A 27852-nucleotide genomic window follows, 5' to 3' on the forward strand; every position below is an offset into this window, starting at 1 on the left:
TGGAGGTTTTAATATCTGTAGTTTTATTAATGTCTTCTCTCTCTGTTGCTCTTTCATAGTAATAATCACTTCACAATGAAATGGAACATCAAATTCAAAAATGGAAGCTCTTGGAATCAAATATTTATCACAAAATGAACACTTTCAACTTTAAACATACAATCACTTTTCTCCATACTTAACTCAAAATTAGTAAACAGAATTTTATTCAAACTGTACAAATACCCTTTACATTTAGCCTGAGATTAAGCATGAGAAAGTTCAAGCTGAAGTTAGACTTCATTACCCAAACACTTAAGCATGTGAAAATAAAGCTGAGGATGAATATTCATTTGTCAAACATAATTTAAGCATTCCAATGAACTCTGACAATGAATAATGACCCAAACCAAACTTTAAACTTGCTCTGGTCTACATGATCTTCAAGAGTCTAAAATACTATTGTTTAATAATGATTTATAAAAGTCTTCAAATGACAAATTATGAAGGTATGTCCAGATGCAGAATTTTAGTTCAACATTTGTATAGCTGCTGCTTTGACTAGTATTAAAAAAACAACTTCCCAATTCTTAATATTCAACATGTACTTGAAAAGATGTAGCAGCATGGTATAGTTTATTATAAATATTAGTACCTGTAATAAAATATAAAATACAGAGTCTCCCTTTTTCAAATAGTAAGTCTCTGAATGCTTCACTCATCCTTTGGTTTCAAACCTATACAACGCGCTCATGTGACATTGTAGATTTTGCATCGAGACAGAACACTGTACATCTGTTGGGAAGGAGGGGTGCTGTGGGAATACCAAAGCACTACATCATAGAAAGTAAACGCTGAAGCAAAAATACTTTCTGAATATATACTGTACATCATGTAAACAAACATTCATAATAAGAATCAACACAGGCCAAAATATCATTTTCTAGGAAATCAGAATCTCCTTTCTTTTAAATCACACACGCTGAAGATGCTTTTTGTTAGGAAGAGAATGGAGCCTGTTCCTGTATTTGTTTATGTGCTTAAATATCTTGGAAACAAGTAATTGTTACATTCATTTGCTAACGGTTTGTCCTCTTCGTTGGCTGGCTGTTGCAAACAAGGAATACAGTACTATTTCAGTACTTGTTTTTCATGTAAATACTAGCTACGTAATATATAATGAACTCATTTTTATCAGTCCATATTAATAATATAAATAGATTCAATGAAGCAGTGAATTTAAAAATTTGTGCCAGGGAAACTAGTTGATAATTTGTTTCCAATAAGGCTAGTAGCAAGATAATTACTACAAAGTTAGTCTGAGCTAGTAGTAAACCCCTGATTTAGCGAGCTGAATCAAAGTCTGAAGTTAGATCATTTTATTTCCTCTATTACTGTGCAAATCTAGAATTTCCTAGGTAAGAGAGAGCGCTGGCAGCCTCAAAGTCCTGTAATAAGCTAATGAAATACTGCTTAGGTTTCTGAAATGCAGAGATACTATATGAAGAAATCTGAATGTCTTAATGATGGTGTCACAGAAGTGACCTTAGGATTTCTATTTCCTAAATGAATCAGAAACTAATAAAGACAATTCATTGATCAATCATCAATCAAAAGCCTACATGTGAAGCAAAAAAAAATAAGATACAAAATCAAAGATGCATTTTCTGCTATGACCATATGCAGCAGTTTCAAGCTGTATGTCAACCTTGTGTACCAGCAGCAGCGCCCTCTAACAGGAAAAAGCTTAGTCATGACTGTCCCTCTCTTTTCAAAGCTTCCAGTCTTTGAAGAAGCGCATTTCCAAATGCTTCCCGGTACGCAGGGCTGAGCGTATCCAACAGGGAGTAGACTGTTTCGTGGTAGGGAGTCTGTAAATGATCGTCCACCTGGTCGAAAGCATACCCTACCACCTATGAGAAAAATGCAACAGTGAATTAAATAATCAGATTTCATCTTGGTACAGAAAGCAAAAAAAACACAAGTTTTTACATGAGTCGTTCTCTAATGACATTATGCATTTCTCAATCAATAGTTAGAATACACATATTTTAAATATCCATTCAACCTATAATATTTAAGCAATTTATAACATAAGGAACATCACCAGCAAAATGCTCTACCATTTTTTTCCTCAAAAATTAAAAGGTTTGATTTACCCACTCTTGATCCTGAAAATCATGAGAAACGCTGGTCTGGAAGAAGCACAAGCTGGAATCAAGATTGCCGGGAGAAATATCAATAACCTCAGATATGCAGATGACTCCACCCTTATGACTGACAAGGTCATTTATGAGAAGGCATTTATGACTAAAATGCCTCTTGATGAAGGTGAAAGAGGAGAGTGAAAAAACTGGCTTAAAGCTCAACATTCAGAAAACTAAGATCATGGCATCTGGTCCCATCACTTCATAGGAAATAGATGGGGAAACAGTGTCAGACTTCATTTTTTGGGCTCCAAAATCACTGCAGATAGTGACTGCAGCTATGAAATTAAAAGACACTTACTCATTGGAAGGAAAGTTATGACCAACCTGCTGCTGCTGCTGCTGCTGCTAAGTTGCTGCAATCCTGTCCGACTCTGTGTGACCCCATAGACGGCAGCTCACCAGGCTGCCCCGTCCCTGGGGTTCTCCAGGCAAGAACACTGGAGTGGCTTGCCATTTCCTTCTCTAGTGCATGAAAGTGAAAAGTGAAAGTGAAGTCGCTCAGTCGTGTCTGACTCTTAGCGACCCCATGGACTGCAGCCTACCAGGCTCCTCCATCCATGGGATTTTCCAGGCAAGAGTACTGGAGTGGGGTGCCATTGCCTGCTGCCAAGTCGCTTCAGTTGTGTCCGACTCTGTGCGACCCAATGGACTGCAGCCTACCAGGCTTCTCTGTCCATGGGATTCTCCAGGCAAGAACACTGGAGTGGGTTGCCATTTCCTTCTCCAATGCATGAAAGTAGAAAGTGAAAGTGAAGTCACTCAGTCGTGTCTGACTCTTAGCGACCCAATGGACTGCAGCCTACCAGGCTCCTCCATCCATGGGATTTTCCAGGCAACAGTACTGGAGTGGGGTGCCATTGCCTTCTCAGATAGCACATTAAAAAGCAGAGACATTACTTTGCCAACAAAGGTCCGTCTAGTCAAGGTTATAGTTTTTCCAGTGGTCATGTATGGATGTGAGAGTTGGACTATAAAGAAAGCTGAGCGCCAAATTGATGCTTCTGAACTGTGGTGTTGGAGAAGACTCTTGAGAGTCCCTTGGACTGCAAGGAGATACAACCAGTCCATTCTAAAGGAAATCAATCCTGGGTGTTTATTGGAAGGACTGATGCTAAAGCTGAAAATCCAATACTTTGGCCACCTCATGCGAAGAGTTGACTCATTGGAAAAGACTCTGATGCTGGGAGGGATTGGGGGCAGAGGAGAAGGGGATGACAGAGGATGAGATGGCTGGATGGCATCACCAACTCGATGGACATGAGTTTGAATGAACTCCAGGAGTTGGTAATGGACAGGGAGGCCTGGTGTGCTGCGATTCATGGGGTCACAAAGAGTTGGACGCGACTGAGTGACTGAACTGAACTGATCCTGAAAATACAGAAAGAGTTGAAAAAGCTATACAAAAACAGTATTTCATTTTCATAGTCTAAAACATGTTTCTACATAATTCTACATATACTGAGGGCCTTTTATAAAGGCACTATAATAATTATATTTACTATAATTAATAATTATAATACCATGGGGCTTTTTTATTCTTATTAAAAAAAATTATTTATGTATGACGGTGCTGAGTCTTCACTGCTGTAAGTGTGTTTTCTCCAGCTGCAGTCAGCAGTGGCTACTCTCCAGTTGCAGTAAGCAGGCTTCTCATTGCGGTGGCTTCTCTTGTTGCAGAGCACACGCTCTAGGGCTCCTGGGCTCCAGTAGTTGGAGCACACTGGTTCAATAGTTGTGGGACATGGGCTTAGTTGTCCCATGGCATAAGGAATCCTGTTGGATGAGGGATGGAACCTGTGTCCCCTGCACTGGCAAGTGGACTGGACCATGAGGGAAGTCCCTATTAGTTCATACTTTTATCACTATTTATGTGATTTGGGCTTTTTTTTTTAAATAAAGAATTCTAAAATTTACTTACAGTTTTAATTCTGGTTTATAATTAGTTATCTGAAATGCCACTTTCATGTTACTAATACATGACTTATCTGCTCAATTCTGTGAGATAAAAGGCAATGCTATCCTGTGTGTGTGTTTTTCCTGTTTGTTTTTTCCTTTAAACACAGCTAAAGCTTTTTTTCCAACAAGATTATAAGACCTATACCCTGGTTCACCAGCACAGTGTAGGGCAAAATCAACGTCGGATTTGCTGACTTCACTAAAGCCTGTGAATTCCTCAAACTCTAAATTTTTATGACATCTACTCAAGCCATAGGAGATGGATGTTTATGCTAGAAACAGAAGCAGTGCTGTTGTTTCTAATGAAAAGCAGAGGCAGACACCTAAGGAAGATGAACTGCACCACTGTGAACCCATGCACACTCTGTCTCAGTCCAGTCTACAGCATACTATGATTTTGTTTGTTCCTCTCTTATGCCTGGTATCTGTGGTCTTCCTGGGAACAGGGATCATGTCTTATTTACATGGTTTGATGTCTAATTTCCGACACAGGATAGTTACTCAATAAATGTCAACTGAATCAGACAGAAAAAAATAAATATTTGAGTACCTACATGCCAGGTTTTATAACTGACCCAGATCTTTGTGCACACTTTATTCACATAACATCCCCCAAATCTTTTTTCAGTTTTTGTTTTAAATCTCCAAGTCACAGATAAAGAAGCAGGGACTCAGGCTGACTGACTCACCCAAGGTCACTAATTCACAAAGATTTCTAACTGTCAATAAAACCTTTCCTACCTTACCAGAATTAAACAGCGTCAGAGAAAATTAATTTACCTAGGGTTATTTATTTCTACTTTTGCTTTGCCTATTTCTATTTAAGGTCCACTTCTAAACACTGCAAGTTTGGGGTACAAATTTAGGGATTTAGGAAGGGAAGCATAAAGATTAGTTAATTCCAGGATTATTCTCAAAGCCAAGATGCAGTTGTGTGGGACATGAGAGTAGTTACAACTCGGCTTTCAACGTAAGTGAGCCTCCACCAGGGGACACACAGAACATGTGACTCACACACATCTTAGGGAAACCGAATCCAGTGAAATAAAGAGATGTTCACATGCTTGTTTAATGTATCACATGACATTCTTACTTGCTTAAACCATGTGCTCTACTACTTCATGATCCTGTGCAACTTTGGGAGAACTACTCTTAATGGATTTAGAAACGGAAAAGTCAGAGATTTCTGACCAAGCTCGAGGCTATTTGTTTATTTAGGATGTACTGTGTGACTTGCAGGATCTTAGCTCCTGACCAGAGGTTGAATTTAGCTATGAAATCACTGAGTCCTAACCACAGGACTGTGTGGGGAATTCCCAAGGTTAATTAGTAAAGTTAAATAGACATTAGTATTGGAGGAGGAAATGGCAACCCACTCCAGTGTTCTTCCCTAGAGAATCCCAGGGACGGCGGGGCCTGGTGGGCTGCCGTCTATGGGGTCGCCGAATCGGACACGACTGAAGCGACTTAGCAGCAGCTGCAGCAACATTAAACTAGACATTTCTAATGTTCATTCCTTTGTTCCACAGGTTAAAATTAAAAAAAATTTTAATAAAAAGTTATTCTCAGGTAGTGCTTTCTATTATTCTAAAGTCAGGATTCTGGTTTAAAGGATGCAGAGAGGTCGTTCTGCCTAGAAAAGCTTACATGTAATAAATGGAAATTTATTCTTGGAAATTTGGAGGCAGAGCATTCTGCTGTGACTTAATTCTGATCTAACAGCTAGTGAATGGCGGAGTCAAGTATGATCTATCTATTTCTCTATGCATGGCTGAGCAGCTTGTGTGATCTTACTTCCCTGACCAGGGATCAAATCCGAGCCCCCAGCAGTGAAAGGGTGGAGTCCTAACCACTGGACCACCAGGGAATTCCTTCTAGTATGTTGTTTTAGTAGAAGAGATATTTATAGGAGGTGGAAAAAGATTCAACACAATGACTGAAAAATTCATCCAGTGCAGAGAATGCATAATTCTGGTAGACATGCTTAGCAAGAGATAAGAAATCTGTTTATTCGGGGGAAGACAATTATAACAAAATACTCAGAATCAAATCTGTTCCCCCCTCCCCCCCCAAAAAAATCTATTCTTATGTTGACTGAAAGACTTCAGAGTTAATAAAAAAATTCCTAGGGGGGAAGAAAAAAAAACTCTCTTAAAAAAAAAAAATCTTGGAAACTACTGGGTGTCAAGTTCTCACCTAAAACTCTTTCTCATTCCCTGATTCCCGAACCTTTTGGATCAAGTGGTAAAGATTTTTTCTTTCTAAAGGGAAAAGGGACTTACCCTGAGCCCTGCTTCAGTGAGCTCCAGGCAGTATCTGTTCCTTTCTCTTGTTTCCACATTGATATAGGCCACATCGTCTGCACAGCGCAGGGTTTTTGAGACAAACATGGTGTTAACAGCAAAGAGAACATCATTTACAACTGCTTCGGCTTCCAGCCTCATGTCTTTCATATCAGTTCCTTCAAAGCCATTAAGCTCAGCTTCTTCTTCAAATCCTGACACGCCGCTCAGCTCCATGGGATTACAGTCTGTTTCCATTCTGCAGAAAACGGGGTATGAAACAGGCTTATAAAAAGATATTCACACGTTAATGTTTGATTAAAAAGCAGTTGTGCCTTGCAACTGCCATTTATTAGAAAACATCATAATGAGCTAACAATTTTTAGGAAAAATATTGCCTAAAACCATTTTCAGTAGTTTTTCATAGCACAACTACAGATACTTATAGGTTAAAAAAAAAAAAAATCTTCTCCACTTCTTCCCAAAAGGTTAACCCCATATTGGTAAGAATTCAGAATATTAATTTTTAGCTATTTCAAACAATGCCAGTGTAAAAATCTTAGTACCTATGTTTATGAATGAGAAGGATGTTTAGAACTGGACTGCTTTTAGCTATTTCAAACAATGCCAATGTAAAAATCTTAGTACCTATTTCTTTATAAATGTGAAGGATGTTTAGAACTGGATTGCTGAGTCAAAGTACATGCTCATTTTAACCTTCGATAGATACTGCTGATTCACCTTCAAAAAAGGCTGCATGATTGATACTCCACCAACAGAGTACGAGGGACTGAGTTCTTTTTCACGGCACCCTTTCTGACTCTTTTTAATATTTGCCAGTATGAGAGACAAAGAATGATGTCTCATTGTTTGAATATGCATTTCCTTGATTAAACAACTTTTGGGGTATTTATAAGATTTTATTTAAAGTTATTTTTTATGGTATATTTTTAGTTCCAAGATCATATAGCTGTGAAAAAACAAAACAAAACAGAAATGGTAATGAACTAAAGTTGCCTTAAGTCAGAGCTTAAGTCTTTACCTACTACAGGACACTCAATAGTTCCTTTTGTGACTTCTGGATTTGGGGTTTTGCCTAAGAAGCAACCTGCCCCATTCCATGATTATATTTTAAAGCCCTCTAAATCATCATCTTCTGAATTCTCATTCTCTATCTCTATAGTTAACTCTCTGATTGGTCTGGAATTTATTCTGTATAGCTTTTATTTTCCAAGTGGATAGCCTACTGTCCCAACACCACTTATTGAATAACTACTTTTTTTTTTTTTTTACTGTTTGCTTGAATTGGCTCATATATTATACTTTCAAAAATATTATTTCCTGTGTTAATTTGATCCAATATTATTGCCAGTCTGCTTCTGCCTCTCTCTTCTGTGACTAGTGGAACAGTTGAGGACTGTTAAAAATTCGAAATATATGAATAAGTGAATGTGAAACTGCTTTGGAATGTAAAAACAGCTTTTCAGAATAAGATATAATTTCTTTTTACCAGTAGACTTTATGAAAGTAAATTAAGATTTTATTTTTCTATATGGATTAAGCATCCACTGTCCTAACTGTAGGACGACTCTTCAACTTGCTATGAACATTTACTTGTACTGTTTGTCTATTACTTTACAAATTCCATCCCTTTTCCTAAAGTTACCAACTTGTGCTCTACTTCTGTAGTGTTCAAAATTAGTGGTTCTCAACTGTGGCAGAAACCCCATCTCAGAGAAAACTGAATCAAAACCTCTGGGAGATATTTCTGGGTATTTTTTCAGAGTTTCTGGGTGATTCTACTGTCAGGCCAATGCTCTGAATTATTAGCAAACCTCTTAAGGGACTAGAGTTTCTAAAACTGCAGGTTATTTGCATATTATAAAAGTCAAAACTATTTGCTAAAGACAGTTTATGATAAACTATATGAAGCTATTTCAAAAAACTACTTAGCAAATGCACAAATAATATAATCCTTCAACTCTATTTCAAGTAATGATATGTTGTAACTGGCCCTTTATCTTGTTTCCCACAACACTTGACAGAATTAGTCACTAACAATACAATTATAAATTTATCAATTATTGCTAGAGGAATTTGTCAGATAACTGAAATCTCACATTGACTTACTACATATGAAAGTGAAAATATTTGATTTTCTAAAAATCTCTCCCTTCTCTAGAAATAATCATTATATTCCTTAATATTTTACTTGGCTTTACGTATAAGAAATGAGCCCATTTTTTTTTTTCCCCACAAAGTCAGGTTTGAAGATTTTGAAACATGCCTGTCTACTATAAATCTCTCAACATCCTGAATGCCAGACATCTTTATTTTGCTCAAGCAATCAAGTATCTCAATTACAGATGTCAGAAATAACAACTTACATGAAAAGGATGTTTACATGAGAAAGCTTGACAACAACCAAGCTTTTAAAGAGTCTAATTCATCGCAACTAGGACCACGAGGACACGGAAAGCTGAAGACTCCAGTACTAGAATGTAAGAAATCCTCACAGGCCAGTAAAGCAGGTCATCAAACTGTTGTGGAGTACTTAGCACCAAGGGGGCAAAAAAAGAGAAAGACACCTTTCCCAAGACTGTAACTTAGATGTTTCTCTGAAATGCTTCTGAATGATGCATAAAAGAGCAGACATATCCAGAACTTTCGATGGTACATATAAATCAATAGATTTTCATACTGAAGCATTATATAAGTTAATAACATTTTAAGCTATCATTATTTTAAGGTATTATTACAATTATCTTTTGTTGGTCATGACAAGCTTTTGATTATTCATCAATATCATTTCCCCTTCCAAATAGTACCCAGATTTTCCAAGTGGAATTATAATACCTCCCCTTCTCCTACTGAGTAGAGTAACCAAGAAATTTGAGCAAGATTGACCCCAATCCCATTTGAAGACTGTCCTGAACTTAACACACAGAAATCTTCCCAGTCACTTTCATGCAGAATAGTTGGCAGCACCCGGGCCCGGCTGCTCCTGGTACACACCCCAAGACGAGGGAAATCTGAGGATGATGCTGACAATGGGGAGAGAACAGAGGCAAGAGATGCACAGAGAAATGAAGCCAGAGCCCTGGATGCTGCCCAGTCTTCGCACTTTTCAGTCTGTGCAGCCAATAAATTCCTGTTACTTTACTGGCAACTGAAAGCACACTGAATTAGGAGCCTCCCCCAAATGAAAAGCACTCATAACCCAGCACTTCATCAGCTTTACAAAGAGGTTTAAAAAAAAAACCCAAAAAACAGAGCCCTGGGCTTCCCTGGTAGCTCAGTGGTAAAGCATCAGCCTGCCAATGCAAGAGACTGGGGTTTGATCCCTGATCCGGGAAGACCCCACAAGCCACGGAGCAACTATGCTCGGGTGCCACGAGTACCGAGCCTGTGCTCTAGAGCCCAGGAGCCACAGCTACTGAGTCCACGCACCTCAACTACTGAAGCCTGTGTGCATAGAGCCCGTGCTGCACAGTGAAGCCACCACAATGAGAAACCCATGCACCACAACTAGAGAGAAGCCACTGTTGGCCACAACTAAAGAAAGCCTGCTCGGCAACGACGACCCAGCACAGCCAATAAATAAAATTTTTTAAATATTTTTTAAAAAAGGAACCCTGATATTTTTGTGCCTGTTATGTAGAAAGTGCTTAGTGAAAGCTTTGTAGAATGTGAGTATCAACATGTATATTAGTTTCCTATTGCTGCTGTAACAAATTACCACAAACTTAGTGACTTAAAATACAAATTGTCCTTGGATTCTGGAAGTGTGAAATCTAAAATCAAAGTGTTAGCAGGGCTGCAGTCTTTCTGGAGCCTTCGGGGGAGAATCTGTTTCCTTGCCTTTCTAGCTTCTAGAAGCCACCTGCATTTCTTGGCTTATGGTCCCTTCCTCCACTTTCAGAGCACATCACTTCAGTCTCTGGTCCTGTGGTCATATCTCCATTTTCTCCTGTACTCCCTTTTATATTGGGCCCAGCTGAACATCCAGCATATTTCCCCAGCCGAGGCTTAGGGTTGGTGCTGCTGCTGCTGCTGCTGCTAAGTCGCTTCAGTCCTGTCCAACTCTGTGCGACCCCATAGATGGGAGCCCACCAGGCTCTATTCTTGGGATTCTCCAGGCAACAACACTGGAGTGGGTTGCCATTTCCTTCTCCAATGCATGAGAGTGAAAAGTGAAAGTGAAGTCGCTTAGTCCTGTCCGACTCTTAGCGACCCCAAGGACTGTAGCCTACCAGGCTCCTCTGTCCATGGGATTTCCCAGGCAAGAGTACTGGAGTGGGTTGCCATTGCCTTTTCCGAGGCTTAGGGTTAAGGAACTACAAAGTTCCTCTTGTCACAGCAAGTAGTAAGTCACAGTTTCCGGGGACTAGGACGTGGACATCTTTGGGGAGGGGGGGTCGTCATTAATCTGCCTATCATTGTCCATATCCTATAAGCAGGGAAAGGAGTATACAGGTAGGCAAAGAATCTTCCTTTTCTGACTTTCCTTTTTGGAACAGTCGTAAGTTACTTTCAAAAGGAGTACCTGTCCAGTCCACTGCCTTCTTTGGGAAGGTTCCTTACTCACAGGTTTCATGACCTGTATTCTGTTAACTCCAGCACCATAATCACAGAGAAACGTACTGGGGATGCCTGTTTTACTTAAGGGCAACATTTTGAGGCTTGTAAGGGGTTTATGAATTGTCCTGAATCAGGAGCTCTGTTCAATCATCTGATTTGGACGGTGACTGGCTCATCCAACCAGATCCTCTCTAGAGTGAACAGAGAGCCAAAAAGCATGAACTCAGTGTGTGATGACAGGAGCCATGGAAGCGCAGCAGGGAGCCTTATGGATGGGGCACTAGAGAAGAAGTTTCTACATTTTGATTATGCATCCCAGTAACTAAAAGTATTTTGAGCAGGTACCTCATTATATGTATTTTTATTTATATTTACTACTACAATTAGCCTATCAAAACATAGAAATATGGATTTAAAGAGAAGGTAAAAAGTTTCACATTTCATATTTACATATGAAAATTTCAAAAATTTCATATTTTTACCTTCTCTTTAAATTCATATTTCTATGTTTTGAGTTCTTTACCTGTGCTGTCCAACACAGTAGCTACCAGGCATATATGGCTTCTACTCACTTGAAGTCTTGCTAGAGTGACTGAGGAACTGAATTTCAAATTTTATTTAATTTTCATTCATTTAAATTTAAAAAGCCAGTGGCTACTGTATCAGGTAGCACAGGACTAGACCTCTGTGAATACTTGTGGATAACATAATGAATTTGTTGTTGTTCAGTTGCTAAGTCCTGTCTGACTCTGTGACCCCATGGAATGCAGCATGCCAGGCTCCTCTGTCCACTATGTCCCAGAGTTTGCTCAGATTCATGTCCATTAAGTCAGTGATGCCATCCAACCATCTCATCCTCTGTCGTCCCCTTCTCCTTCTGCCTTCAGTCTTTCCCAGCACCAGGGTCTTTTCCAATGAGTCGGCTCTTCACATCAGGTGGCCAAAGTATTGGAGCTTCAGCTTCAGTATCAGTCCTTCCAATGACTATTCAGGGTTGATTTCCTTTAGGATTGACATTGTTGAAAAAAATCAATAGACATAAGGTACTAAATTCAGCTTATTTTATATATGAGTAGCAAAATTTGGAAACAAGCATATTAGAAAATCTATCTTAGCTATTCTATAGAGGGAAATTAAGCACCAGTGTTTCAAATGGTAAAAACTAATGAATTACTTCTAGTTTTTAATTCTTGTCAATTTAGACTCTATGTATCCAGCATTTTTCTAAGCCTTAGAAGATTAATTATGTTCACTGATAGTTTACAGCCTCATTTGGGATATATGACAAGCACATCAAATATGTACACAAATATTAATGCCATATACATGCAACATAATTATAACATAAGAAATGTATAATTAGAGAACACAATGACATGCCTTGGTTCTACTACAAACTTACCACTAAACATGTATAAACTTGGGCTGGCCATACAACCTCAAAGGATTCATGGTGTTCTTGTTTATAGAACAAGGGGGAATGAACAGGAAATTCTTGACTGTTTTTGAGAGCTCTGACATTCCATGATTTACTACATAATTGTTAGTTACTATGGAGCTTGACTCACGAAAGAGGTCAGTCAAAACTGGGCTTGAATGGGCACAGATAAAGAGATATTAATAGGCAGAGAAGACTTGAGAGTTGTGAGGGATTCTTCAGAGGGAACAATGCATAAGCAAAATCCAGGGAGTGCCAGGAACTGTAAGGAGACTAACTTAGGTAGTCTACAACAAGGAAAATGCTAAGGGAATAGTAAATGTGAATGGCCCAATTTGAGAGGGAGCTAATGCCTAAAACAACAGAATTTGATTTTTATATAATTGGCTGTTTTAAGCTCTTGACAACGGGAAGAGTGGTGTCTTTAAAGTAGGTTTCCTATAAGCAACAAATAGTTTGGTCTTGCTTTTTCAAACTGATAACTCTACTTTTAATTGGACTGTTTAGACCATTTATGTTTAGTATGATTACTATGATTGATGCGGTTACTATCTCTTTTGCTGTTCTCTATCTGTCCCACCTGTACCTTATTTCCTTTTCTTATTTTTCTACTTTTGAACTGATCACTTTTTAGGATTCTATTTTAAACCTATTGATGGCTTTTAACTTTTGAATGTTTTTGGTGGTTGCTTTAGAGTTTACAATATACATCTTTAACTTATAATATCTTCAACTGTTCTTTTATTTAGAATTAACTTCTTAGTTGCTATTTTTTTTTTAATTTATTTTTATCTGTGCTTATTTTTTACTCTCTTTTCCTCTTTGTGTTTCACTTTGAACAGTTTCTATTGCCATGTATTCACATTCTTTTCTTTTTTTTTTTTTGCAGTATCTAATCTCTTCTACTTGGGTCCTTTTTAAAAAACACAATTTCCATGTCTCTTCTTAATTTGTTCAATCTTTTCTCTATTTTTTGAATATATGGAATAATTGTAATAAATGTTTTAATGTCATGGATATTTCTGGGTTAGTTTCAACTGATAGTTTTTCTAGTTGCTATGGGTTGTATACTGCTCTTTACACGCCTGATATTTTTTGACTGGATGCCAGACTTCACGGATTTTACCTTGTATTTGCTGGATATATTTTTTTATTCCTATAAATATTATTGAGCATTGCTCTGGGATGCAGTCATCTGTGAAAAGCTTGATCCTTTCAGGTTCTGCTTTTAGGCTTTTTAAAGCAGCAGCAAAACTGATTTAGTCTCTGGTTAATTTTTTCCCCACTGTGGTGGTAAAACCTTTTTGGGTACTCTACCTGATGGTCTATGAATTATGACATTTTTTTTCATTCTGGGTGAGAGGAACTGGAACTATCGCTGGTCCTGTTTGAACTGTGAAAATTCCTCTAATTCTTTTGGGTAGCTTCTTCACACCTAGTTGTTGATCAGTGTGTTTAGCTGCAGACTGGAAGGGATCCTCTGTACATATCCATGGCACTCACTAAGAAGCTCTCTACCATCTAATACTCTTTCCCAGCTGCCTGGCCTTCCTGGACTCCTAGCTTCATATCTTCAATTCAAGTAGACCCCTGGGTTCTACCTGGGCTTCTCCTCCCAAGGCCATGCTTAGACATTCTCTCCAGGCATCACTGTCCTTTGCTGCTTAACGTCCAAAATCTTAAGACCATTGTTTCACATTATTTCTGCTCACTGTTTTGATTCAGGTGGAAGCGTAAATCTGGTCCCTGTCACTTTATCTTAGCCAGATGTAGAATCCTATTACCCAGTTTTGAGCTAATTTTGCAATCTTTTTTTAAAAATTTTATTTATTTGGCTGTACTGGGTTTTAGGTATGGCATGCAAACCCTAATTGTGGCATGTGGGATCTAGTTCCCTGACCAGGGATTGAACCCAGGCCCCCTGCATCAGGAGCTCGGAATCTTAGCCACTTCCAGGGAAGCCCCTGCAGTCTTATTTCATCAGTTCTTTCATTGATTTTCGTCTCTCTTATATGACTTTGAATCAACTTTACCATATTGTTTGTTGTTTCATCAATGAGTTAATTACATTTTTGACACATGCTTACTATATATTTGTATAAGACCCATACTATTTTACTTAAAAAACTGTATTTTAACACTGCTTTAAGACTTTTTAATCCTTCCAAATTCAGCTCTGACACATGTATTTTAGGATTCTCTATCTGATCTTAAGGTGGAGTTAACCACTATATCCTGCTTCCTTTCTGTACATATCATACTTCATGGCAAATGGAGGTCTGTGGTATGACTATCATGAGCACAGTGTCTGGCATAAAGCAGGTCTTCAATGAATACTTTCTGGATGAATAAACCAAAGAAAAAGTACTTTCTGCTTTTCAAGCTATAGTACTTAAGTTAGCTCCATGACACTGGGCAAAAAGCTACAGGATAAACATGGTAGACACTTCTGGAAATATGTTATCACTGTTAAAGTAACAATATTATGAAGTTTGATGCAAAATTGCCTAAATTTTAAAGCAAATGGCAGTTTCAAGCCATGTCCTCTTTAGGTTGGGCTTCCCTGGTGGCTCAGGGTAATGAATTCGCCTGCCAATGCAGGAGACACGGGTCAATCCCTGGGTCAGGAAGATCCCCCGGAGAAGGTAGTGGCAACATTCTTCAGGATTCTTGCCTGAGAAATTCCATGGATAGAGGAGCTTGGCAGGCTACAGTCCATGGGATTGCAAACAGTCAGAAAGATTTAGCAACTAAACAATAACAACAAAGCTAGTTTAACCTTTATTTTCCATAACACATAACATTTAATGTTTTCAAGAGCTCTGAGATGTTTATTTTGAAATTAAAAAATTTAAATCAGTATCACTTGCAGCATTACTAATGCACAGTACTTGTAATTTAGATAAAAACAGCTTATTTTCCATTTATACACTCATTTATAAAATTACTCTGCACCCTACTTTCAACAAAGACGCACATACACAACCTAGTCATAATAAAAATCAAGCCGAGTGCTTCAGCTGATTAAGGAAGAAGGTGAGGGTAAAGAAATACATAGTGTTCATTTGAGAAGTTTTTTTTTTCTCTCGAGATTTAATTTAATTAGGCAGCTCATGAATCAGGCAGAATTCCATCTGGCAACGAGAAGTACACTCCTGGAGAAGTTTTTTTAAACTGTAAATAAGCAACCAAACTACAACCCCATAAACAACCTTTCCTTCAAAACCAGAAACTAAATGAGATTTCTAAGAAAAGACTAAAAAATGAATGCGTAACCACCAAAACCAAGATAACACTGGGAACTAGCTTTTTGTTTTTATATAACCCTCTAGGTTATATAGAGGATTGGTACTATATTTAATATAAGGTACATTCTAACTAAAAGAGATTTATATCTAAAGAGATAGAGAAATAGAAAACCTCTTTGTTTTCCATTTAAAATCTGGCTGTCTACCAGACTCTGGGCAATATTCTGTTGCCAGCACCTTCAAAAATTGGAATACCTTACGGGCATTTTAATCTGGTACATTGCATCACCTTGCATAAAGTTTCCAAATGATTCCTTATAACATCATACATAAATTATTTAGGAACCAGCTCTTACTTCATCCGTTGGTATAATTTGGGGGCTGTGTTAGCAGTTTGGGGAAAACTCATGAAACTAGTTATCAAGATATCTAAAACCAAGATATCAAGATCACAAAGTTCTTTATTCTCCACTTCTTAATTCAGTAGACTTTGTTTCATCTCAAATTTACAGCATCAAAGAGCCAGCAACAGACTGTAGATTTTTCCTTGATGGCAAAAGAACGGGCCTAGAAAGAGTCATACATACAGCATAATCAAAGAACAGAGCCAGAAGGATTTCAAGGCAGTGTATAGACATGAAACTTACATTTTGAAAGAAAGTTTGATTTTCCAGTTGCCATTACAACAGTCAGCTGAGGGCTAGAATGTAATATCTTAATCATGATCACAGTTGACCCTTGAACAACACAGGTTTGAATTGCACATGTCTACTTACGTGCAGATTTATTTTCAATAATAAATACCACAGTACTACATAATCTGTGCTAAGTGAACTGGTGAATGTGCATTGTATATTTAGAGAACTGATTTAAGTTATGGGTGAATTTTGAATTTTGGGAGGGTTGGTGTTCCTAACCACAGTGTTGCTCAACGGTCAACTGTACGTTTATTTGTCTCACACGTCACAGTCTGGAAAAATCCTCTTGTGAACAAGAAGTGGCCACATGGTGTGATGTTTAAAGGGCTCTTCTGAACAGACTGATCAGGGCTGGAATCTCAGCCCTGTCACTTGTTCGGAGACTTGGGGAAAGATCTTAATCCCTCTAGTCACACATTCCTCCTCCCTAAAATGAAGCCAAAAGGAGCAACTACCTTAAAGGGATCCTGACAGAGCTAAATAAGTGACTATGCGGAAAGCGCTTGGCATGGTACTGGGCACATTAAGCAAGAAATATTATCTGTTAACTATTATACATTAAAAATAAAAGTACTTACATATCTTTAAAGAAGAAAGATTGACCTTTTTAAAAAAATAAAAATATTTATTTGGCTGCGCAGGTTCTAGTCGCAGCATGTGGGATCGAGTTCTCTGACCAGGACCATACCTGGGCCCTCCACACTGGGAGCTTGGAGTCTTAGCTACTGGACCACCAGTGACGTCCCAAGGCTGACCTTTGACCTAAGCTCTTTGACTCCAAGTTCAGGGCTCCTTGGGCTTCCCTGGTAGCTCATTCGGTAAAGAATCTGCCTGCATCAGTGTCTCTCTGTGGGAGAGGGAGAGGGTGGGAAGATTTGGGAGAATGACATTGAAACATGTAAAATATCATATAAGAAACGAGTTGCCAGTCCAGGTTCGATACACGATACTGGATGCTTGGGGCTAGTGCACTGGGACGACCCAGAGGGATGGTATGGGGAGGGAGGAGGGCGGAGGGTTCAGGATGGGGAACACATGTATACCTGTGGTGGATTCATTTTGATATTTGGCAAAACTAATACAATTATGTAAAGTTTAAAAATAAAATAAAATTTAAAAAAAAAAAAAAGAATCTGCCTGCAGTGCAGGAGATCTGGGTTCAATCCCTAGGTTGGGAAGATCCCCTAGAGAAGGGAATGGCAACCCGCTCCAGTATTCTTGCCTGGAGAATTCCACAGAGCCTGATCACAAAAGACTCGGACACGATTGATGGACTATCATTTCCACTTTCAGGGCTCTTTATAGTATGTGAAGTGGCTACGGCTTTGGCCTCTTGTGGCTCTGAGAAGCATGTGACATGGAACACTACCATCTTACTCCTGTCACCGCAGGCACAAGTCTTAAAAGGCCAAAATCATCTCAGCTTTTATTTTACATGTTAACATGGATTCCTTGCAAGGATGATTTTTTTGTCATAACCATTCAGCCTCTGGTATGTAGCCTCTGACCTGTCATTACAATGTTTGGTTGCTAATTACTTTCATCACCCTCACTTAATTAATGATTAACTGTTAACATTTTGTGATAGTTCTTTGTCTTTGATAAAACATAAAACGCTGTTAGGATGAGTTTGTACCCTATTTGAGCTAGAGGTAGAATTAACGACAGATCTTGAACCTTAATAATTTATGCTGAATTTCTCCTAGGAAGCATAAAACGGACCCAGCAACACACTTAACACTCTTAAGACAGTATGTTTGTTTTTACAAAATCTCCCAGTTTTTATTTTCCTTTTCTGATATTTGAAATTTCACACATTCTGTGGACAGTCTGAATGTAATTCTATATTCCAAAAAGAAATCAATTATTTAACATTTCAACTTGAAAAAGTAAACTCTGTCCATTCATCAAAAGTCTGGTTCAAACCTCCCCAAATCTTGACTCCCTGTCAGGCGGGCTCCTGCACTTTCATATTATTTTGTTTACTCCGCTTTTATGGGAAGCATTAGAATTATTCATAAGTACAGTTTCTTATCTTTCAAATATATCCAGAATCCAACTGTTTTTTTCCCATCTTCACTTCTACAGCTCTCACCCAAGCCACTGTCACTTCTGCTGGGAAGTGAAAGTCTCTCAGTCATGTCCAACTCCTTGCGACCCCATGGACTTATACAGACCATGGAATTCTCCAGGCCAGAATACTGGAGTGGGCAGCCGTTCCCTTCTCCAGGGGATCTTCCCAACCCTGGGATAGAACCCAGGTCTCCTTCATTGCAGGCAGATTCTTTACCAGCTGAGCCACAAGGGATGCCCTCAATCATTGCAATATCTTTCAAACTGGTCTTGCTTTTTCATCTGTGGGCCTCTTACCTCCATATAAGTCTATTCTCAACACAGCAGTCAGCATGATCCGTGAAGACTTTAGCCAGGTTATGGCACTTCTTTCCTCAAATCCATTCACTGACTGAGTAAAAAGGCAAAGTCCTTATAGAGACTGCCCCCTCACCCCCAAGCCTCCAGCTTCTCCTCTTTCCTTCACTACCTCCCGATGTTCCTTGAGCTCGCTAAGCATCTCTTGCCATAGGGCCTTGCACGCTATTCCCCCTGCCCAGAAAACTCTTCCCGGCATCACCCACCTTGCTCCCCAGCTTTCTCTAAGTCTCTGCCAAAATGTCACCTATTAAACAAGAGAGGCCTTCCCTTACTCCCTATATAAAAGTGGCAAACCTATCTCCTCTCCTTTATATTATTTTTTTCTATAGTGTTTACTACTGCATGTATTTGTTGTTTGCTTCCCCCTCCTTCAATAAAATGTAAGCACTCCACGAGGGCAGGGACTTAATCTGGTCAACGCTGTACCCCCCAGCACCTAGAACAATCCCTGGCACACAGTAGGCAATCGATAAATATTTACTGAATAGAGGAATGACCCCTTCACTACAGATCATAGCTCCCTGAATTCCTCTGTACCTTTTTCACATCACCGATTGTGAAGACTTTCACTCAGTGGACCCTGAACAAACATTTAAAACTAAAGAACAAAAGAACTGAAGTTACCAAGAAAAGAATGCGTGGGACAAATCTACAGAGAATGCGGGGGACTAGAATCCCAGCACCTACACACACTGGAAAGCACAATGGTTCTCAAATGAAAAGATGGTTGTGGAAGGGGAACCAGAGCTTTCCCCACCTGCCAACATTTCTGGGCTCCATTAGTATTTCTAAGGCAATTGTGAAAGTTATCCTGTCTGCCTGCAGTGCGGGAGACCCACGTTCAATCCCTGGGTTGGGAAGATCCTCTGGAGAAGGAAATGGCAACCCAATCCAGTACTTTTGCCTGGAAAATTCCACGGACTGAGGAGCCTGGTAGGCTACAGTCCATGGGGTCGCAACGAGTTGGACAAGACTGAGCAACTTCACTTTCACTTTCAAGGCAATTGTGAAAGTTATCCATGTGTAAATAAAATCTTAAACCAGTATTCTTAATTCACTAATCTTTTTTTTTTCCTTTCCACAGTTGGTATTTATTAATGAAACCAGGATCCTTTTAACTCAGACAGGACAAATCAACAAAGTGATGGCAAATTTACAATCATTTACTAAAGCTTACTTGAAGCAGGCCTTGAGGCAACCATCCCAGCTTTTAAGCTCTCTTCTAATGAAGTGATAGATTCTGAAATACCAAATAATTTAAGCAAAACCAGGCCTCTAAGAGAATTTATAACTTATTAAACTTTTTACACTCTGAAAACTAGAACCTCTTAGTGACAATCCCACAAGACTTTCCAGTAAGTTTATACAATTAGTTTCCTCTGACAGGTTATAAGACAAACATCCAGTTTGCTTGAGTTTTTAAGATATTTATTTATCTGGCTGCATTGGGTCTTAGTTGCCACACATGGGACCTTAGCTTCCTGACCAGGGATTGAACCCAGGCCTCCTGCACCCGGACCAAGGAATCTTAGTCACTGAACCACCAGGGATGCCCCCAGACTGCTTGAGTTTTAAAAGGATATTTCATTTACCCCACCTGAATAACCAATAAAGACATAACTTGGCAAAGGGAAAGAAGGGTTTAATTTACTATTCTTGATTAAACTGCATGTGTCAAGCCTGGTTTCTTAATTCATACATTCATTTTTACATGCTCATCTTACTTCCTCCAGTTCTTCCTTGAGTCTGTGCTCATGACCACACATTTTTCCTTGTTATTCCTGATTTAAATCAAAATAATGGGTATCTTCCCATTATTTTGGCTCAGTGGTCAAGAACCCACCTGCCAACGCGGGTTCGATCTCTGGGTCGGGAAGATCTGGAGGAGATGGCAACCCACTCTACTATTCTTACCTGGAGAATCCCATGGACAGGGAAGCCTGGCGTGCTGCAGTCCATGGGGTAGCAAGAGAGAGGGACGGGAGCGACTAAACAACAACAATCGGGACCCTACGGAAATCGTTTAAGCATCCTAACAATCTCTGGAGATAAGATATTACTAACACGCTTAAGAAGAGGGCGTCAGAGGATGAGAAGTGGATGGCATCACCGATGCAATGGACATGAACTTGGGCAAACTTCGGGAGATGGTGAGGGACAAGGAGCCCTGGCGTGCTGCAGTCCATGGGGTCGCAAAGAGTCGGACGCGACTGAACAACAACAACATGCTTAAAGTTGGCAAGGACTCAGACAGGGCGGGCGGTGGCCGGCTCAAGGAGCTTCCTGAACAAACGCCGGGCTAACAGGCGCCGGGCACAGGGTTCTAACCCGGGACACCTGGCTTTCGGGCCACCGAATACCGACCGACACACGCAGGCCTCCTCTGGGTGGACCAAGTTGGGAGCCGGCTCCGCCTCTGCAGGAGTTGCCTCCTAAAAGGCAGAAACACGATTGCGCAGACTGCCAGACCAGCACACGTACTTTTGCCCAGGTCTCCGCGGGGTCGGAAGGCTTTGGCATGGATCCGAGAAAGCGGTTCTGCCCACAAACGCCTCGGAAACTCAAGTTTTTGGGTGAGGGATGAATAAAGCGCTTTGGAAGCTGCAAGCCACCAGACAAGACGGTAGAGAACAGGAAGCTTCGGAAAACAATACCTGGACGAGGCGGGCGACGAATAACTTGCTGACAACGGACACCGGTCAATAACTGGGGGTAGGGTGGGGGGGGGGGCAGGGATGCTCCCGAGAGGCTGCAGCCCTTCCCCGGGGAACCGGCGGCGCCCCGAGCGCCCGTTTCCTGCGTCCAAGTCTAAGGTGAGCGGGAACGGCCCAGGCCAGAACCGTCCCCAGAGCCCCCTCAGCCCGGGCACAGGACCCCCTTCTGCAAGCCGTCCCCTCACGGCCTGGTCCTCCGCGCTGCGTCCCCCTCAGAAGGCCCTCGGCTCATCCCCGAAGCCCTCCCACTCGGTCGGTCGGTCGCCAGACGCCCGCCGCCGGCCCCAAGCCCGCTCACCTGCACGCCCCAAGTCCTTCGTCTCCTCCCTCCCCCGGCGTCTGGAACCGACCCGCGGCCCCGCCCCCTGCCCTCCCAGCCCTCGCCCCGCCCCCTCGGAGCCGGAACTGCTCCCTTCCGGGCCCTTTTCCCCGCCTCCCTGGCCCCCCAGTGTGGCGTCACTTCCGCCTGTGCCCGGCGGCGCGCCGGCTGTCCGGGTCTCGCGCACGCGCCGCGCCGGGAGCGTCCCAGAGCCGGGAGCGCGCGCCCCGCGGATGACAACAAATTCGTCGTGCGGGCGCTGTGGAGGTGTCCACCTCACTGTGGCCTTAGGCCCTGCCGTCTCCCCGCGTGCTCTCTTGTACCCTTCTCTACTGCCGCCAAGGACCCTCCTCGGAAAACCCCCCGGGCTTGGGGCTAACGGGGACTCCTCCGCGACTTGTCCCCCCCAGGCCTAACGCGAGCGGCGCCGCACAGGCGATGGGGTCGCCCTGAGGGACGCTCGGAGCCGAACGGGCATGGAGGGGCCTCCCCGGGCTTAGGCTTCGCCGAGGCCTGGGCAGGCCGGCCCCGGGATCCGAGGCGCCGCCACCAACGCCGCCGCTGCCCCCGCCGCGGCCTGGAGCCGGAGCCTGGCCGGAGCCCCCAGGCCGGAGCCGCCCGCTGCCCTGCCAGCCCAGCTGCCAGCCCTCACCATGCCTTGGCCGTTTTCGGAGTCCATCAAGAAGAGGGCCTGTCGGTACCTCCTGCAGAGGTACCTGGGCCACTTCCTGCAGGAGAAGCTGAGCCTGGAGCAGCTCAGCCTGGACCTGTACCAGGGCACCGGGTCCCTCGCTCAGGTCCCCTTGGACAAATGGGTAAGAGGTGCTGGCGGCCAGCCGGGGTGGAGGGAGGGGGACACAGTCTCCTCCTCAGGGCGATCTGAACCAGTGTCATCGAGGACGTGTGACGTTCCGTCCCTCCCTGGGTGTTGTTTGGCTCCAGGTAGGGTAGGACTCCGAGAAATGTGTTAACAAGTGTCGTTCAGTCCGTTTCTAGCAAGTTTGCCCTTCCAAATCACGTGTTCCAGAAACTTAGCAGAGGTAATGGAGTCCACACTGTGGCAATCAGTGGAATCCGTGGTTTGGGGTGGGGGGTCTGTGAAGCTGGCTGAAAGGAGTCCGTGGAAGGAAGTGACCCGTGCTCTGATGCCCCTTTAGGGTAGGAGGGCTCTTGGGGTTGTGTGCGGACAAGTAGTATTTCGTGGGATGACACTCCCCAGAAAGACCGAGGGTGGGGAGGACCTGTGGGGATGTCAGAATGCCTGGGGTATTCCTTTATTTATTTGGGGTTGGTCGCTTTCACCCCACGGCCTCAGTCCAGCGTCTGGCATTTAGAAGAAAGTTAGGTCTCCTTTGCCGGTTTGTTTGCTTTGGATCCTGTAAAGGCCAATCGCACGATGGTCGTGTGGCCCTAATAGGGATGCTTGGTTGTGCTTGTTTGCTTCACTGTGACGGATCGTAAAAGCGGGTGTTGCAAAAGCGCTGAAGCTGCACTCTTGTGTTCTGCTTGCCATCCAGAGGTTGTGAATTGACTCATATTAACAGGTGCTTCATGTATCGTTGTTCCTGCATCCGTGTGCTCAGCGCATAGTATTTTACTTCATGTGTATTTCAGCTTTGAGTTTGGCAAGAATGAAGGGGTTCTCCCACGTTTCCCAACTCTTTATTTGTTCCCCTAGAGTTTGCTGCTCACAGTTTGAATTGGTTTTACTGTTCTGAAGTATCACTGTTCTGTTACTATTCTAAAACCTTTCCAACAGGGTTTACATTAAGGAAATCATCAATATAGGTGACTTTTCTGTGGTAATTGGGCAAAAGAAAAGGAAACTTTTTTTTTCTTTTACTGTAAGTTGTGTAAAAAGCTCAAGTGTTTTGTCTTTTCCTTTTATTTAAAAGCATTTTAACAGAGTAATGACTTTCTTAGTCATAGAAACCCAAAAAACTCACATTATGGTAACACCTTATTATGACTGTTGAATGAATTTGTACTGTTATAAATAAGCATATAATTTTATCAGCAAGTGGATGACCTCAACTAGGGAGAGGACACACAGAAGAGTGGGAAGAATCCTGGCTTGAGTAACAGAAGGACCACGTCCTCCTCCCACCCTCCCAGGCCAGCCCATGCTGCCACAGTTATCATGGTGACAGTGGGTATAGTAATTCACCTGAGTTCAGTAAATATTAATGGAGTATCCTCTCCTCGCCAGGCACTGTGTCAGGGAACTCCATTGCCGTAATTCTTACCAAAAGATAGGGATTCTGATGAATATTTTAAAATTCATTGACCTGTAAGTCTGTCCTTTTGGTACAGTTATGACTAGGCTATCTTGAAGGAGGAAGGTTGGACATTTATTAACAGTCTTGTTTAGGTCAAATGACTTTAGTGCATTATTTTTTAATTTTTAGTATTCATTTATTTATTGAAGTATAGTTGACTTACAGTGCTGTATGTATGCATTATTCTTTAATGACTTTTCATGTTAACCCTGTAAGATGGGTATTCATATTTCCATTTTACAGATGGAAGTAAATAATATGCCTGAGATTATTATATCACACATATAGCGAGGGGAATAGTGAGAACTCAAGTCTAATTCCTAAGCCTACTATTTCTTCATTAATCACATGGCTTCAAGCCAAGGAAGGAGCAATTAATATAATTGAGCATTTGTTTATTTCAGGCACTGTCTGGGCACTCTCATTTGTGAGGTTTTATTTAATCCTCATAGGAAAATCACAAGTGGTAATATTTGAATTTTGCAATTTGACTTCAGGATCATTGGAAAAATAACTTATGGTTGGACTTAATCCGAAGGTGATGTTTTATTCTGCTTCTTGAAGGTGAAGAATATGCCCAGCCAAAATGATAATGTCGAATAAAATATCCAGTACACACTGGCTGTTGCTGATTTCTTTAATTATCATGTGCTGTGTTCATGACTAAGATAAATCCTGGTGTGACATTTAGATATACCTATTTAAACTTCTGATTCCAAATTCATGTACTTCTGACATTTGATTTTAATGACTTTCATGATTGAAAAAAAAAGATACCTCACAGAGATTCGTAGATCCAAATGGGGGAATACTGTCACTGACAACATTCTGAGGTTTCAATTCTCAACTGTCAGTTATGCACAAGATTGTGTTGAAATCACTTTTGACATTCCCTTCTTCCTTGATCTCAATCAATTATTCTTGCTAATTAGTTGGATGATGCTATGTTTATATATGTATATATTATAAACTTTAAAACCCCATTTTAAGAGCTTTGTTCAAAATACTTTAAATTTATTGAGATAATTTTTCATGTTTTCAAACCTTTGTAACCTGTCTAGATGATGACTTAAAAAATAGGGTTTTAATAGATATTTTTTCAGCTACAAAATCATATAACAGTGGAAACATTTCCAAATGTAAATTTTAAAAATGTTCTCCATAGTAGAAATACCCTTTCAGAAGCTACTTTTCTCACTCATTAATGAAGTGGTATCTTTACTTTTAAATGACAGATTGTGGGCTGCCAGACTCACCCTCTGCAATGGTCCACACTCTGTCTGTGGAGTGTGTTTCTCTCTAAATTACTTTTTACCTATCAAAAAAAAAAAGTTATCTTTGGTTTTTTGGAGTATAACTGCTATTGGAGTATAATGGCATATACTACTGATAGTCAAGTGTCATCACATAAAAGGTAAGTGTATTTAAAATTCTAATCTTTGTGAAGAGGAAAATTGCTTATTATCTTTAAAGTCAACTTCTAAATGTTTGATCATAAGAAAATCAGAAACTTACTGTCATTTTCTGTCTGTCACAGAGATTCTGCTGTGTGAAGGTCTGTTTTTTTATGTAGACTGTATGCTCAAGTGTCAGTGCGTTGAAATGGAACATCCAACCAAGGGTGCCGCTCTTCACCCTTCCCATTGTCTTCTCTTGGTGCCGGTCTGGTGTGAGGCCTGAGGCAGAATGCAGATATCTATTTGTATATTAAGTATAGTACCACTTTTACATCTGCTCTAACTTTATTTGAATGGTGATGCCTGGGTTTAAACTAGTAAGGATGTATTCTTTTCCGAGTTAGTCTTATGATACGTATTAAAAAGAAGCGTACAACTTAACTGTTTGCTTTTCTTCTTCTGCCAAGCGCACCTTAAATTCCTAATAGTGCTTACCATTGTGCTAGCTAGGCACTGGGGAAGACAAGGAACAATAGTTGGCATAAAGTATTGACTTCGTACCAGGAACCACGTTGGTACCTTTACGTGTTATTTCATTTACACTCACAGTAACCTTGAGAAATTGGTGTTTTCCCTGTTCTATGGATGGGGCTTCCCAGCTGGCACAGTTGGTAAAGAAGCTGCCTATCAGTACAGGAGACACAAGAGATACGGGTTCAGTCCCTGGCTTGGGAAGATCCCCTGGAGTAGGAAAGGGCAACCCACTCTACTATTCTTGCCGGAATGGTTGCAGCGAGTTGTACATGACTGAGCATGCGCTGGCGGGCGGGCTGGTTGTTTTATGGATGAGGAAATTGAGACTCATGTTAAAAACTTGTCCAGAACCACCCAGCTCATAAGTGACTGAGCTACTGTGTTTTGTTTTCTTTTTTTTTTTTTTTTTGAGCTACTGTGTCTTAAAACTACTATATACCTTGTCCATTTTTAAATTGACTTAAAACGTTTTCATTATAAGTTTAAATGTGTGTGTGTCTGTTGTGTCCGACCCTTTGCAACCCCGTAGACCACAGCCCACCAGGCCCCTCTGTCCATGGGATTCTCCAGGCAAGAACAGTGGAGTGGGTTGCCACTTCTTCTCCAAAAGGAACTATAGAAAGAAAGAAAGTGAAGTCACTCAGTCATGTCCAACTCTTTGCGACCCCATGGACTGTAGCCTACCAGGCTCCTCCATCCATGCAATTTTCCAGGCAAGACTACTGGAGTGGCTTGCCATTTCCTTCTCCATATAAGTTTAAATAGTTGAGGATAATTTTTGTTGTGTTGTAAATACTTATATAATAAAAATATAGTTTTTTTTAACCCAGTAAGATCTAAATTCCCACCATTATATATATAAACATATTTAAACAAGGTCATCATTAGTAGCTGGAAATTTAACAGTGTATATTTTTCTGTTGAACTCATATGTCTGTTCAACTTCTCTGCACAATTTTTTCATAATTCATGTATTTTATCCTAATTCATGTATTTTGTTCTTGTATCTTTTATTGATCATGCTGTCATTTCTCTATAATAAGACATGTAACTAAATTTAAATTATCATATTGAAAATTTTTGTCACAAGCTTTCTTTTGCATTAAGTGAATATTTTTCTAGTGTAACATTTTAATTCCCACAATGATTTCTTCACTATTTTTTCTTTTTCTTTTTTTTGAATTTTTTTGGTCGTTTAATTGGTTTGCTCCAGGACTTACCATGTTGATCTTACCAGTATCTCCTTCACATATCATTAAACTTTTAAGTATTAAATTTTTCTTCTGGATTGTTTTGTTATTACAGTTATAAGTGCAGTTGATCAAAACAATATAATATATTTTACATTTGAATAACTAAACATAAGAACTTTTATTAGAAATATATTTATTGATGTTTTGGGTGTGTTTTCTCCTTTCCCCTGCTTTCTTCAGGTATCCTTGGATGAATATACTTACAACTAGAATTTGATAGGGTTCAGCATAAATTGCATTCTAAACTTTTAAGATAGTCATAAGCTTGAGAAACACTTGTCATTAATAAGTAGATGAGAATTGTAGGGATTTTGCAGTAACAAAATCACTTAGTTCTTTGATCTTTTTTATGGCAATGCCAAAAAATGTGTGTCAAATGGGAAAAGGCCAGAAGACTTAATTGGTGGTTCTGCCTGAAGATTTTTATATCCTAGACAGTGCCTAAGGGATGATTCAGGAGGGGGAAAAGATAGCGCGTTTTTTTGGCTCAGTGGGAGAGGGGGACTGTACAAGGGAATGTGGGAAAGCGGA

At 40.7% G+C, this 27852-nt stretch overlaps 2 protein-coding genes across 11 annotated transcripts in view; one reads left to right on the plus strand and one right to left on the minus strand.

Annotated features, from left to right (window-relative positions):
- GSKIP (GSK3B interacting protein) lies at positions 1–22717 on the minus strand. Of its 4 annotated transcripts, XM_086363057.1 has the most exons (4): positions 21838–21880; positions 11856–12010; positions 6428–6686; positions 1–1892 (listed from the first exon to the last, which is right to left on the minus strand). In XM_086363057.1, exons 3-4 carry the CDS (start codon positions 6683–6685, stop codon positions 1731–1733), a joined length of 420 nt encoding a protein of 139 aa, XP_086219183.1. In that variant the 5' UTR covers position 6686; positions 11856–12010; positions 21838–21880; the 3' UTR covers positions 1–1730. The 4 variants fall into 4 exon arrangements, with proteins under 4 accessions (XP_086219183.1, XP_086219185.1, XP_086219182.1 ...); XM_086363059.1 differs by lacking the exons at positions 11856–12010; positions 21838–21880 and adding an exon at positions 22511–22717; XM_086363056.1 differs by lacking the exon at positions 11856–12010.
- The window catches only part of ATG2B (autophagy related 2B), an 81361-nt gene continuing 75503 nt past the window's right edge, over positions 21995–27852 (plus strand). For 6 of the 7 annotated variants that reach the window (XR_015149430.1, XR_015149431.1, XM_086363035.1 and 3 more), the window contains exon 1: positions 21995–22673. Coding sequence is in view for 5 of the 7 variants with exons in the window: in XM_086363035.1 (XP_086219161.1) it covers positions 22512–22673 (162 nt within the window). In the remaining 2 variants the exon portion in view is untranslated. The remainder of the gene's footprint in view (positions 22674–27852) is intronic. The other variant, XM_086363039.1, reaches the window with a different exon arrangement.

The sequence above is a fragment of the Bos grunniens genome, chromosome 21 (assembly GCF_055505025.1).
Source record: "Bos grunniens cultivar Pamir isolate PY7600 chromosome 21, Bosgru_T2T1.0, whole genome shotgun sequence".
In the NCBI taxonomy this organism is placed as follows: Eukaryota; Metazoa; Chordata; class Mammalia; order Artiodactyla; family Bovidae; genus Bos; species Bos grunniens.